We start from the raw sequence: 14,872 nt of genomic DNA on the forward strand, positions 1-14,872 counted from the left end.
TACATGCCGGATCTCTTTGGCAAGACGTGTCATTCACCCAAGTTCCGTTAAAATCGGCACAGTGCTGTCTGAGACTGAGATATCGCGTGTGACTAACGTACAAACAAACGGAAGGAGACAGTTCCACAGTCCCCTCCCGTTTTCATCGTGGGGGACAAACAATGACGCTCCATCCACTTGTCTTTGTTGGTCTATTCTTGGCCGAACAAAAGACAGACACGAGAATAAAAACGCATGACAACAATGTCCGGACGAATCGCCCATTACCCTATTGTGTACGATGAAAGATGGACACGTGTACCTCTAAATGGATAAGGAGGAAAGGGAGGAGGAGGGGAGGGTTGAAGACAGTGGAGGGAAGGGAGGAGGAGAGGAGGTTTGAAGACAGTGGAGTGGAGGTGGGGGGGGGGGGGGGGGGGGTTACACGCAACACACGCCTCCGGCCTCGCGCACATACAGAAACTCCCCTTTTCAGCACGGTGGACAGGGCATAGTCCTCCACGCGCCACACCCGGCATCTCGACTTCAGCTGTTACTTTTGTTACGTTAAAAACGAACACCCTTCCCATCCTGAGGTCAGCTGACGCTGGTAATGGTCAGGCATTATCCCCCCCCCCCCCCCCCCCCCCTCTCTATCTCCTCTGGACCAACACACGGACTCAAACAGCAAGTCGCTGCATTCTCAAAGTTTCCTTGCAGGGTGACCGACGCAGAGACCAGGTCGACAGGCGTACTTTAGCCTCTTACAAACACGTTGTTTTTGTGACTCTCAAAGGATAAAGAAATAGGATCATGCGTTTTTATTTTTTCCTAATAATCACTTATCATTAGCCTAAGCTCAGTAGGCGCGCATCTTGCTTTCATTTCCTCTGTATAGGCAGGCCTATCTCAACCTCCGATTGATTGTATGTTCTTCTGAGCTGAAAAGCATCACTGCTCAGAATGTTGCTTGAACATCCTGGATCAAGTTGTCAAAATCCCGTGAATTTCTCCCGATACAGTGCAGGTCAAGGTAAGAAGCCGGCTTTCTTGTTTGTTTGGAGTCATTTGCACTTCTAATCGAGATTTTAAATTAACTTTATATGGAAATGTAGCCAGCCTACCATCGAGTCTATTTGACGCCGTTTAGTCCCCTGTAATCTGTTAATGGCTCATAATTAGCTATGAAATATCTAGCTATAGAGCAAATCAGCACAGCGGGGGCTCCGCCTGCAGCTCAAAGTTTTACCGACAGGATCCAACATGCATGAAATAGCCCATTGTATCTCACAGCACACCCTATCATCATCAGTTAGACTTCTGAAATATGAGTTTGACATATCACCATTATAAGCTGAAAGAAGTTACAGTGAGTTGTGCTTTCCCTTTCAAGACGGGAGAAGTTGTGAAAAGAGAAACATTGATAGGCTACACATCGAATGGAATGGATTTCATGATATTGGCGAATAGCACTTAAATGTGTGTCCAGTTTAACACAATTTAACAGGGTATTCATACTGTTTCGAGGTGGGACATTAAAGCTTGAATTTATGTTTCCCTGCGTGCGGGAGACGTTATGAATACGTAATGAGCTGCATTGTTGGAAATTATATGAACAGATGTTATGCGTGTGCTGTTATTTCACGCAATCTCTCTTGGCTGTCATGCGAGTCACGAGACCACCAGAGCGCTTTTGCACCAACCACTTGTGTACGAAACAAGGCAACAGCTCGGCTGCACACAGGCCGCTCCCCGCCCTCTCTAGTCAACAGCCTGTGCTAAAATGCTTAACAAGTGTCAGGTTCTCTTCGACAGGTGCGGCACCTGAGGTCCGTTACACACAAAAACGCTTGAAATGATAGGCCTATGCGTAAAAAGTTTGCAAACAGAAAATGTCTGTTTGAAAAGGCCTGGCATAACTTTGCTTATTTGAACACACTGTAAACCATGTAGACCAGTAGGCATGTGGTTTGTGAATTATTCCATTACATCTAGGCCTATAGGCTATTCATTATGTGAGGAGTTATTAATATAGCCTTCTCATCCCAGGCACACATTATTGTTCGAAAATGTGCAGCATGTTTGTAGCAATAGTAGTCTTACTTAATTTTTCTAAATTATGAATGTAATAAAGTATATCCATGACACAGAATATATTGTGTTGCCTTACATATCGGGGAAATAAATAAGGCTTGTAAGCTATTCCATGGCCAAATCAAAAACCAATAGATTAGCAATGGTTTTAGAAATAAAAGCAATAACGATCTCTTTACTAAACCACTAGCCCATGTCCGCCTCTTTCTCACGGATCACTTTTCTGTTTTGTTGATCATAGAGCATTTCTCATCTTACCCCATTACTGTCTCCTCGCCCCTCAAAAGGGAGCGATCAATAGGACATAAAAATATAGCTGAAATGTAAAAGGGAGCACTGAAGCATCCCACACCTTTCACCAAAATGTATTTCATATACTCAGAAAATACTGGCAAATGGGGCATTGATTTTAGATTCATCAGGGGTCCACGCAGCCATGGCACTACTCGTGATTTCCCAAGGCGCCCTTTTGCGCCTGAGATCAGTGTCGATAAAATTCATCGTGGTGTTGCTTCGATCAACATGTTATTGAACGGCCAATCTCTCCCCTAAGTAAACAGTTGTCTTTGTGAAGTCAGCATAGGCTATAGTTCTACAATATGGTGTGTGTGTGTGTGTGTGTGTGTGTGTGTGTGTGTGTGTGTGTGTGTGTGTGTGTGTGCGTGTGCGTGTGCGCGTGTGCGTCAATCGCACGCCAGGTTTATATGTTCTCGTTACGTGATGGAAATTGTAGATTTGGTTTATTACGAATGTAGTGTTATCTACCGTGACCCGGTAGAAGAACACAGCGACAAGTTAAGTTACAACGTCAAGTTAAGGAGATGTTCTCTTTAGCTTTTGAGTTAATAAGATACCATGAGTACTATGGCTGATATAATATGTGAAACATTCAAAATATCCAATATAGAATAGTGCATGTAATTAAATCATACCTGTCAAATATAACAGTAACGTTTGTAAAGGAATATTTGTCATCTGATCTAGATGTTTCAAAAGAAATGTGTTAATTTCATCAAGCTATTTATTATTAAATGGGGATCCTATTATGATCCTATGTAGGCTAATGGTTCTTGTGACATATGCCTCCTAGTATTCGATATATATATATTTTTGTAAATAGGGGTCACCTCACGTCGTTCTGTTATTGTGCATTTTCGAAAAGGTAAAAAACGAATTAAACATATTTAAAACTATACTATACTGTAATAAGTACCTAGGCCTATGTTATGGTGGAATGTTTTACAAATATTAGAGTTGCATTCTGCCTTGTAAACTGCACATCAACCACAGAAATACAACAATCAAGGCCAGAATAAATTGTACAATAGCTACCTAAATAAAATTATGTACAGGCCTATTTGAATCTTCGATATCAGGCCATGTGTTGCGTATCCATAACATAAACTGTCCATTACCGGCAAATATTTGGAATGTCACTTTATTTAACTTAACTTGAACTTATTTCACTTACTGAATTTTCGAACTCGACCGTTTCAGCACTTCATTTAAGAAAATATGTGCCAGGTTCCATTTTCGTTTGCGTTTGATTATTTGTGTAGCTTCGGCTATATTATGGTCGTGATTCGATTTGAAATAGGCCTACACACTGTTTTAGAGAAACGTGCATGCAAAGTTCCATTTAAAACAACTTAGGCGACTTTTCGTGCTGTGAAAATATATTTTCATAACATCATGCAAAATATGTTAGTGTAAATAAACCAGCTAAAGGTCAAATAGGAGCTTCTTGCAATAAAATTACATTTAATAGCATAGCCTATGCATCAACTAAACACACATGGCCGAAACCATAGTCAAATGTTATCTTGTTCCATTTTTCCTCCCTCCGAAGAGCACTTGGTACCCGCACCGTTTCCAAGTTTCTGATCGTTGATGATAATCTATCTCCCTGCTTTAACAGGCCAGTCGCTAGGGTAACCACGCGTTGTAATCCTGCGCAGTGCACATCACACTGGGACACAGCAAACTCAAGCGTATGCAGTCACACCGTGCGTGGAATTGTGGTATTCTTCCCTTGATATACTGCATAATATGGCGTTGTGAGTGATAGGTGCGCAGCTAGAACACAGAAATACAGTCGTTTTTCGTTATCGTGTGAGGAAAACATGAGCAATGGATGGACATAATGAACAGAACTCTCCAAATGGAGCACCGAATAACACGGAGATGCTGTTTGCCTTGCTGGCCCAGAGCGAGGAATTACGTAAAGGTATACAACAGCGCAACGCATGATTCAATTTGTGTTTTAATCTAATTTGATATTGGTTACGCACATTACAATGGTCAGATATTTAATCAGTACTTTGTTGTCGCTGTTTATACTTGTCAGAATAAGTGATTTATTTCATTCCAACACCTTCATGTATCTCATGCTGTATGAAGAACACCATATAACTTTATTCGAATAGAATAATAATCTTTTGTATTTCTGAACATTTTTATAATGCAATGAAATGCTTATATTTCCTACATGGATATGTTACAAATGAACGCTATTCTTGCATGCATAATTCGCTCATACACCATCAGTTTTAGACTAGTCAGTGGTTAGCCGAAACAGTGGACACTAACCTTATCAGTTTTTTCCACTTTTCACTCCTGTCCCTTGTATTACAATGGCTTATGGCTAAATCTGTATGGCGAAGGATTAAGGCTAAAGACGGCGAATCTACGAAATAACATATGTCTTATCTGTTTGCTCCAAAGCAATTTTTTACACTTTTATGCATATTTAATCTTGTCGCAATTTTTCCATTCGTTGCATTCGAGGGTTAAGGATTCAGTAGACGTTATTGTCTTAAGTGTGATAAGATAAGTGTGAATTCTTTATTTAGGATGGTGTGGATTGTAACAACTATGTAACAACCTGCCCTAAATGGGACAAAAGTATTTGTTTTATCGAGGTTTCTATCAACATTACTGCAATTTCTAGGGATTGATTTGGCTTTCACGGGCGTATATCTATACTGGTAATATTTTTATAAGGTGTTCAAATCGCTGGATTGTGACGTGAGACTAGACCGTTGTATTCTAGTTTTACTGAACCTATTGAATTAATAATGAGTTTGATGCACCTGTTGGTGACGTGGCTCCCTCGCTGTTGTGCGTTGCTTGCTCTTGGTCCCAGAAAACAATGTTCCATACATTTTTCATAAATTGCCACAAATTAACAATAGGAATGCGATTCCTTCGACGAATGAAACGTGGTTCGACTTGAATAAGTAAAAGTGCTAACATTTCAAGCCTCATTTAAGTTGCCAGTGATGCAGCTCACTCGATACGGGTTTGTTGATAGTTTAATAATAACTTGCAATGAAAAGTTATTTGTTTGCTGAAAGATGGCCATTTTGTTTTCGTGTATTGTCTTGTCTTGATGAAGGCATGCTTAAAAATTGGCCATGCGGGTATGTTTGAGTGGATTATTCCTAAAAGTTCAATGGCCTGCAAATTGTGACATTATGTCTATTGATGTTCAGTTAATTATATGAATTATAGCAAATCCTGAACTTGATGAAGACATTGGCTTACTATTATCTGTAAACTACGTCGGAACGATTGGGTATCAGAGGGATATTGTCAAATGTCACGTGTAAATTAGTCAAGATACAATTATGCAAATTTGGCCATATGGGCGGTCGGGTTCATCATCCCAACACCAAAACAATTTCTAGTAGCCTAATGTGCACGGTATCATCAGCATATCTAAATTGTCAATAAACTCATGTTAACACACAACGTGTAACAATTAGTTATGTGACTGAAGCTACATTTGATGACATCGAAACACATTTCACCTCATGCACTCTAGTGTGCACTTTTTAGCGTAATTTCATGCGTTATAGTGGGAAAGGCTTGGATGGTGTTTTGACCATTTGACTGCAGGAACATTGGCAGCACATTCAATGTCCGAACCTTCGATCAAATGTTGCTGTGGTCTCGTTTACATGAACGAAACCCTCCTTGCCCACACTCCGAAGCGGGTCTGCTTCTGCATGATTTGGAAACCAGATGCAAAGTAAAACCTCAAACTGCGTCTGAGCTTGGACATGGGGATTGGCTGTGTCGATACAGAAGGCTTGTTTTTTCTTCCCTTTTTATTATCACTAGTGATTATTAAATGGGAAACAATGGACCAGTGTCTTAAAGAGAGAGGGACCCATGCGCCTGTTGTACCCACTGGGCACAGACGTAAATTCAACGTCTATTCCACTTTAGTGCAACGTACATTTTATTGAAATATGGTGGAAACAACGTTGATGCAACCAGTGTGTGCCCAGTGGGTAACCTCAAACATGAGGATAGGATAGCCAATGCATGGTCGCAGGAACGAGAGAAGAGATACATACATACTGTATATGTTGAATCAGTAAGGGAAACGGGGAGAGATAGAGAGGGAAAGGCTTAGAGAGAGAGTTTTTCGGTACCCACTGACGTTTATAGATGGTCTGGGGGACTTGGATCACTTGGTTACCATGCAAAGTAAGTGTTTTAATTAATGGCATGCGCTTTTTCGAGGAGTGATAGTAGAAGGTTTTTTTTTTATATATAGGCCTATGTCTTCTTCATTCATTCCGCAGATCAAACGTCATGGTTCCAGCATGATAACTCAATCAGCCAACAGTCAATATGTGTTGGCTGTGGTCTTTGTAATATTTGATGCTATTAGTTGGATTTTCGCTGTGTTCTTTTGTATTGCATCTGGCACCCACACTTGGAAAATGTTAACGGATGTTGCCAGGTTTCGATAATCACACAAAAAACAGGCCTTTACTCGAATTTATGGGTTGTGAAAAAAATGACGATGGTGATGATGACGACGACAATGATGATGATGATGGTGCTGACAAACGAATGAATGGCTGTAATTTACAGGCAGCAGTGTATTTACATCTGAGACTATTGAAATAATAAATGCCCCTACATTTATTGATAAGAGTCCACAACACCTTAGTCAACTTAATGGAAAATTCCACACAAAACTGTATTTTGTTATTTGTTTCATTCGCTCATTGTTGATAGTCCCAAAATGTTTTACTTGTCAGAAATCAAGTTTTCAAGGTATATAACTTTACAAATACAGAAATACAGCCCATGCAAAATGCACTCCTCGAAATCTGACTTTTGGGGATAGTTTCAACTATACTTTTCATTCAACCAGATTTGTTCATTAGGCCTACAACATTTTAATTGAATTATAGCAATTCTCAATTACATGGCAATCAATATACATCGAAGAAAAAAAAAAAATACAATATTCTAGATACTAACTCAGTGACAAAATTGTCTCATATTTGCCCTGAAATAGACTGCCTTGGGGATTTTCCATTCATTTCTATTTACTCATCACTTTCGATGCGAATTTATATATCTGAGGTTTTAGTAGTATCAACTGAAAAACAAATGGCATAAATATGTGATTAAGGTATATATAATATACATATTTATAATATGCAGAATATGAAGTATGATTTATCACAATTTTTTTGATAATGTGTATCGAATTAGTGTCCTTATTTAGATATTATCCCAAATAAGCCTATTCTAAATCAAATGCATTAACAAATGTCTACATTTTGCAATTGTATGAATTGCTATTTTGTGTCGTAAAACAATTTGATCACAGTATAATTTGTCTCGGTGCAACGTCATTTCTTAAGCAGTGTTTCAATTCACGATGGCTTCATGGTTATCCTGTCTTCTACAGAAATTCCTGTATGCGCTGGCTGTAATCAACACATCGTGGACCGCTTCATCCTCAAAGTGCTGGACCGCCATTGGCACAGCAAGTGCCTGAAATGCAGCGACTGCCAATCCCAACTAGCAGACAAGTGCTTCAGCCGGGGAGATAGCGTTTACTGCAAAGAAGACTTTTTTAAGTGAGTGCAAGAAATAGGCCGTCTCATGAAATACTTATTCTTTCATGAACGACGAATTATTGAAAATCTTTTATAGAATCACAGGTTGTGAACGTGATTAAACTCTTGTCAATTTATTGATGATAACCTTCTTATTTCCAAAAAGGAGATTTGGGACCAAATGCGCCGCGTGTCAGCAAGGTATTCCTCCAACGCAGGTGGTGAGAAGGGCACAGGATTTCGTATACCACCTGCACTGCTTCGCGTGCATCGTGTGCAAGAGGCAGCTCGCGACAGGTGACGAGTACTACCTGATGGAGGACAGCAGGCTCGTGTGCAAGGCTGACTACGAGACCGCCAAACAGCGAGGTGAGAGATCACTGTATGGCGCAGTGATCTAAGGCACTGCATCTCAATGCAAGAGGCGTCACTACAGTCCCTGGTTCGAATTCAGACTGTATCACATCCGGCCGTGATTGGGAGTCCCATAGGGTGGCGTACAATTGGCCCAGCGTCGTCCAGGTTTGTCCGGGGCAGGCCGTCATTGTTAATAATAATTTGTTCTTAACTGACTTGACTAGTTAAATCAAGGTTAAGTAAAACATTAAAAAATACCTTATCACACCGATTTAGGGTCCCCAAGATCAGAGTTCCTAGATTCTAACGCCTAATTGCGCATGCCTCCACAGTCGTTGATATTTCAGCGATATCCAATAATGTGGAAATCCTACAAGGCCCACATCTTCATTCCATTCTGTCTGCTAAACTACAACGTAAAAAAAGGAGCATGCCTATAATATGTTATCAATCACCGCATCGCCCAATACGTTATGTATTGTTTGGAGCTGTGAACTTGATCTCCAAGACTGAGGTCACCCATAAACACTTGCCCCATCTGCGCTAGTTGCGTCGTAGCCCGCGTCCCAATAGATAGCAATAGCCTATGTATAGATAGGCCGAAAGCCTGTCCAATTGCATTGAAGAGAGAAAACGTAGTTAATTTTGTTTTATTTTATTAGCAGACCGACAGTGACTAAGAAGATTCAATTCAGCCTCATCTGCACAACATATTAGTTTTGTTTCAAGGGTGTTAAAAGCGCTGGTTACCATGTTATGCTAAAGTAACTCATAGGCTACCCTAAAGCCTCGGATTAAAATAACTTATTTCATGTAAATGCATATTTATTGCATGAAAAATGAATTACAACTGACCTCTCACAGAAGCTCTGTATAAACAAAACGATATTCACGCAGGGTATTTTCTTTGTGAATAGTTAATACATTACTCAAGTGTTATCTGCCCCATCTGTTTGTCGGAATTTACTGCCTGTATCTACTGCTGATTTACATATTGAGTTAACGTGAGTTTTCATAGACAAACACACGTTATTGGTTAATGAATGGGCGCCATTACTTGGGCATTGGAGAATGGTCTCGCATTTTATTTTGTCTGTATACTATTTATTTGCTTATGAGTTAGCATATATTTGGGATCAATTACGCACATAATAACAAATCATCAAATGTACGAGTAATCCGACTCATTAATAGTTTAATTACAACCTCTAACTCGCAAAGGATGCTGAATAATCAAATTAATATAATTCAATAATTTGTTTAATAAGCATTGCACTGTAAATTATATTTCCAGATATATATTTCTTTATAGATACATTTTTTGGGCACGCCAAAAGCTATTTTTTAACAGGCTTACAATTTTTCGGTGGATCTAACTGAATATCTATCAATATTTGGATACAACTTTGAATCGAATATTAGGCCTATGATCATAAAGTATTGGGGTAAATTTTTGTTTACGTTATGGCTTACATTGTGTGTCTTGTATTTTCTTTTTAGAAGCTGACTCAACAGCGAAAAGGCCACGAACGACCATCACAGCGAAACAGCTCGAGACCCTGAAAAACGCTTACAACAACTCTCCCAAACCGGCCCGACACGTACGAGAACAGCTATCGTCAGAAACTGGCCTAGATATGCGGGTTGTTCAGGTAACTATCCATTCCCCTCCATTATATACCATTTCATTAGCGTCCTTATTGTATTATTATCTAAGGTCATGCATGGGTTTCCTTTTGAAATAGTGCTTGAAATGGCTTCCCAGGTACAGAAGAGTTGGGGTTTGATGGTTAGAATTTACAGTGAAATGGAGTAAAATTTTTAAAAAAAAGTCTACACACTTGAAAGTCAGAATGGTAAGAGAGAGCTCGTTAACAACGCTGAGAGCCTCGCATATTGTCTGTGAAAGAGCCCTACTGTGGATGAATATGGTCAATTAGTCATTCTGTATATATCGTTTTATTTGCAAGGACACTTAAAGTAGGCAGGAAGCCACTATCCTTCATTATTCACTATTCACTGAAGGGGAAATGGGGGTGAAGAGGGTTCACTTTGGCTCCATATCATTAATGAATGTAGACCTTTCCTAAATATGGGTTAGAAAGGAGAACATTTTTACCTGTTTTAATTCAAGTATGCTTTGCATGATGTAGATTTAAACAAAGTGAATGGTATGTCAATCATAACTGTCTCTTAAAAAAAAATACAAATGTTTCCAATTTAATCACCAAATTTACAGCTACAATTTAGAACGTGGACAAAGTGAGATTTAAATAATTAACATCAACTCCAGGTATTAAATCCCAGTGAGAGGGTAACATGCATGGTAACTTGTCTGCTCTCAGGGTTAAGGACAACTTATAGCTGTCATGAAGTTAATTAAGCGCGTGATAAATCTTGTACAGGCCATGGTGGTCCTGAGATTAGTGTTCTGTCCCACTGTTTCAATCTCCCACTTGCGTTAAAGAAGACATGGCCCAGTCCCCAGACAGTCCTTGAAAATGATTTTGTTTTCATTTTAATGTACCTGACCACTTAAAAGCATAGCAGGGGCACTGAAGAAAGAGTAGAGAAAAATGATGTCTGGAGTGGTTAGGAAAGCCATTTTGCATGTCCGACAATAGGTTATGAATGAAACATTCAGTTCAAAAGATAAAACATTTGATAATGTTATAAAACAGACGACTTGTGTCCTCTGCAAATGTAACAGTACATTATAGATTTCTCATTTGAAGAAATCAGTTTCACTTTACTCATAATTCCACCGTGCTTCTACACCTGCATTGCTTGCTGTTTGGGGTTTTAGGCTGGGTTTCTGTACAGCACTTTGAGATATCAGCTGATGTAAGAAGGGCTATTTAAATACATTTGATTTGATTTGATTGTAGAAAAAGGCTTCAACTTAGAAAAATAGGATATTTATTGGAGGAGCTGCCTTCAACAGGAAATTCCCAACTCTCCAATTGTATACCTAAAATAAATAGAACAAAACATATGTAACGAACCATACAACACCTCTGTCCTCCAGGTCTGGTTTCAGAACAGGCGAGCAAAAGAGAAGAGGCTGAAGAAGGATGCAGGCAGACAGAGGTGGGGACAGTACTTCCGCAACATGAAGAGGTCGCGAGGTAGTTCCAAATCAGACAAGGACAGCATCCAGGAGGAGGGCATGGACAGCGACGCTGAGGTCTCCTTTACAGGTAGGATGAGAAAACAAACAGACATATCTGAGATGATGTATTCACAATAACCAAATTAAAGGGAATGGGATACAGAGGGCGCCTTTAAGTTCCTGTTTGAGGAATTATGAGAGATGATAAAAAATGAGTTGTTATCACAATTATAATACCAACTCTTTTTATATGATTTATTAGCCCGTGAAGTGCATAGTGGAAATGGACATAGCACATTTGTAAACCACACATTTTGGTTTATACCCACTCAAATGTGAATGAAACCCAAATAATTCCAACGAGGGAAAATCTTATAAATCAAATTTTATATGAATGACCAGAATCAAACTAATAATATCAGCACTATATTCCATAAGGCTTCTATAATGCCACACCCTGACCAAGTGTCCTCCCTTTTGTTCCAGACGAGCCACCCATGTCGGAGCTCAGTCACTCCAATGGCATCTACAGCGGCCTGAGCGAGTCGTCTCCAGCCATGGGGGGCAGCCACGGCCCCTTCCCCCTGGAGCATGGAGTCCTCCCCTCTCAGGACCAGTACCGTGACATCCGCTCCAGCAGCCCCTACGGCCTACCCCAGTCCCCAGGTTCGCTTCAGGCACTGCCCAGGCACCAGCCCCTCATCTCCAGCCTGGTCTACCCTGACTCCGGCCTGTCAATCATGACCCAAGGTGGGGCCCCGGGGCTAAACCCAGGCATGAGAGGAGTGTTGGGGGGCACTAACGGCCCTAGCTCAGATCTGTCCACTGGCAGCAGTGGGGGCTACCCAGACTTCCCAGCGAGTCCAGCTTCCTGGTTGGATGAAGTGGACCACGGACAGTTTTGATGAGCTGGGTTGATTGGTCAACGTTGTCTAAGGACTCAAAGGTGTTTTTTCTGTGTCTTCTCCTGCGGGTGTCAAAAACTGGAAAGAGACAGTCACGCAAGACCTGTAAAACAGAGAGACCGGGTCAGACGGTTGCTGTCTTTCACCCTCCTTGGATCACTCTCTCTCTGTCAATGAACTGTCAATTAATATTTTTAATTTCTCCTGATCTGAGTGAACTGAAAGGAAGGATTGGGCCTCAAAAAATATGAATAGTAGCACTTGGAACTCACACACCATTCCTTAAAGATAACAAGACTGAGAAGAATGGAGTGCTGGCCTGTTCTGAATGATCATTTAGCTACTGACGAAGTGTTGATACGTTGCTCAAATATCGTCAAGAGTAGGGTCTGAAAGGAAAGCAATCTCACTTCTACAATCTGAACTTGTAACGGTCAGACAGACATACTCCCTCTCTCAGCCTGAAGTCTTCACAGCACTCATCAAACAGCCCTCCACCATTGAACTATGTGTACAGCGACTTTCCACCATCATGCTTTCGATCCCTATGGTGTCATCAATATTACACCAGAGGAAGCTCACAGATACACACCATTTCCAGCTGTGATATCGTTGTGACAACTTAGCAAATTCAGACTTTTGCCCAATTGGATTTCAATAGACTCCAATCCTTTCCACCTTATTCTTCTCTCTGTTTAAAAAAAAGAAAAAGAAAGTGTACCGATGCAGGTTGTGGTTCAAGTCAGAGTTTTTATGTGTCTGGTTGTTGCCAAATGTCTGTGTATATTAAGGTTTATCATTGTGGAGAATTTATTTTTATACAACCCCTACGACAACATGAATACCACAGATATTAGGACTTTGTACATTGACGGCTAGGGATCTAGACAGGTTGTAGATGTCGCCTCCCACCGATAAGTAGAGGTCCAGTTACTTCTATGCATTTGTGTGTTCTCAGATGTATCTTGTTTGTTTCATTCTATTGAAATTTCCTGGGCATGCTGAAACCCAGGCTGGTGTACGTGTTTGTTTATGTGGAAGATGTTTTATGTCTTATTTATTCTCTCTGATGATGATTATGATTAAGTGATACAGGTCTTTAATAAATTTGTCAGCTAAATCCAAACTGACCACTGACTCTTGTATCAGATCTTTATTATGTTGACTATAGACATTGTCTTGGGCTCTCTTCTATTTATCAAGGCTCAGGCTAAAACCCAGATGCAGACACAGAAGGCAGATAGTACGAGTCTCAGAGTTAAAAACAGTACAAGGGGCAGGCAAAAGGTAAGTCAAGGCAGGCAAAGAGTCGTAATACAAATCAGAGTCTGGCAGGTGCAGGACGGCAGGCAGGATCAGGGTCAGGGCAGGCAGAAAGGTCAGAACTGGGAAGACTAGGAAAAACTAAAACCAGAGCACAGGAAACACGGGAACATGCTGGTAGGATTTGATGAACTAGCAACAGACAAACAGAAAACGCAGGTATAAATACACAGGAGATAACGGGGACAAAATGGGAGACACCTGGTGGGTGAAACAGATCAGGGTGGGACACTATCTACGTTAGACATAACAGAAAATGGAGTTTTTCTATACAGTATATGCACATCTTAATTTCTCAAAACACAGACAGAAGCTAGGGTAATTGGGGTGGTGGCTAATCTTCGATATCATCCCTTATTTTCCTGAAGTATTAATCACATTGATCTTACATCAGAATACAGATAATGGAGGGGAACCGGAGCGATCCAGAGACATGGCTGAATCTGCAGATTGGCCGTCTGGCTAATTACCAAAGCTGTATCAAGAGTTCAACGGCTCTTTAGTGCAGAAATTTGATGCAGACTGAGAGTCAACATGTCGATTTGGAGATAACTGTGCCTTGTTTGCCCAAATGCCCCTACGGGATAGAAATCTTCAATCCATTAGCTTATGAGGGATCGAATGCCTCTTGTGAATTTCCTAATTTGTTTACTTATTCAAAGTCAGGTTCAATTAAATAGATTAAACAGTGTGTAGTGTGTGCATGCGTGTGTGCGTTGGTGTGTGCTTGGTGCGCGCATGTGTGTGTGTGCTCGGACTGTGTAAGTGACCGTCAATGTCTTTCATTTTTTTCTACCAGTGACAGAAAGACTTGCATTGCAGTTTCATCTGGGAATAGCATCACATACAGTACATTTAAAACAATCCTCACTCTGACAAAGACCATCAATCTGCACATTCTTTATAGATGGATCCTTTCACCATCTTCCAGCAATATGTAGTTCCAACAGGAACTACAGTACTGACAATGCAAATAAACAGGCATAATTGGAAAAATCTGGATTCTATAGAACCGGGAGACCTGACTATGAACAACTCTGGACTCTAGTTAAACTATAGTTTTATAACCTCCTAAAAATTTGTGAAAAAATAAAATAAAATCTGCAAAAACAGAGGTTTGTCTAAAAGACACCTCCCTAGTCTTATAAAAATGATCTGCCTATGGCAACAAAACAACAGGAGGATCCACCCCACCCTCACCCTGATATGAGAGTAGTATACCAAGACCA

General features: G+C 40.4%; 1 protein-coding gene across 4 annotated transcripts; it reads left to right on the top strand.

Moving 5' to 3' along the window:
- Nucleotides 1-449: 449 nt before the first annotated feature.
- Nucleotides 450-13,458, top strand: lhx3 (LIM homeobox 3). 4 transcript variants are annotated; one of them, XM_021602468.3, is made up of 6 exons: nucleotides 450-1,012; nucleotides 7,796-7,967; nucleotides 8,113-8,315; nucleotides 9,804-9,955; nucleotides 11,332-11,503; nucleotides 11,902-13,458. In XM_021602468.3, exons 1-6 carry the CDS (start codon nucleotides 943-945, stop codon nucleotides 12,318-12,320), a joined length of 1,188 nt encoding a protein of 395 aa, XP_021458143.1. In that variant the 5' UTR covers nucleotides 450-942; the 3' UTR covers nucleotides 12,321-13,458. The 4 variants fall into 4 exon arrangements, with proteins under 4 accessions (XP_021458143.1, XP_090090630.1, XP_021458141.1 ...); XM_090234504.1 differs by having other exon boundaries at nucleotides 669-1,012; nucleotides 8,116-8,315; XM_021602466.3 differs by lacking the exon at nucleotides 450-1,012 and adding an exon at nucleotides 3,921-4,300.
- Nucleotides 13,459-14,872: the final 1,414 nt, after the last annotated feature.

The sequence above is a fragment of the Oncorhynchus mykiss genome, chromosome 5 (genome assembly GCF_057628025.1).
Source record: "Oncorhynchus mykiss isolate SJ-2025 chromosome 5, ASM5762802v1, whole genome shotgun sequence".
NCBI classification, from domain to species: Eukaryota; Metazoa; Chordata; class Actinopteri; order Salmoniformes; family Salmonidae; genus Oncorhynchus; species Oncorhynchus mykiss.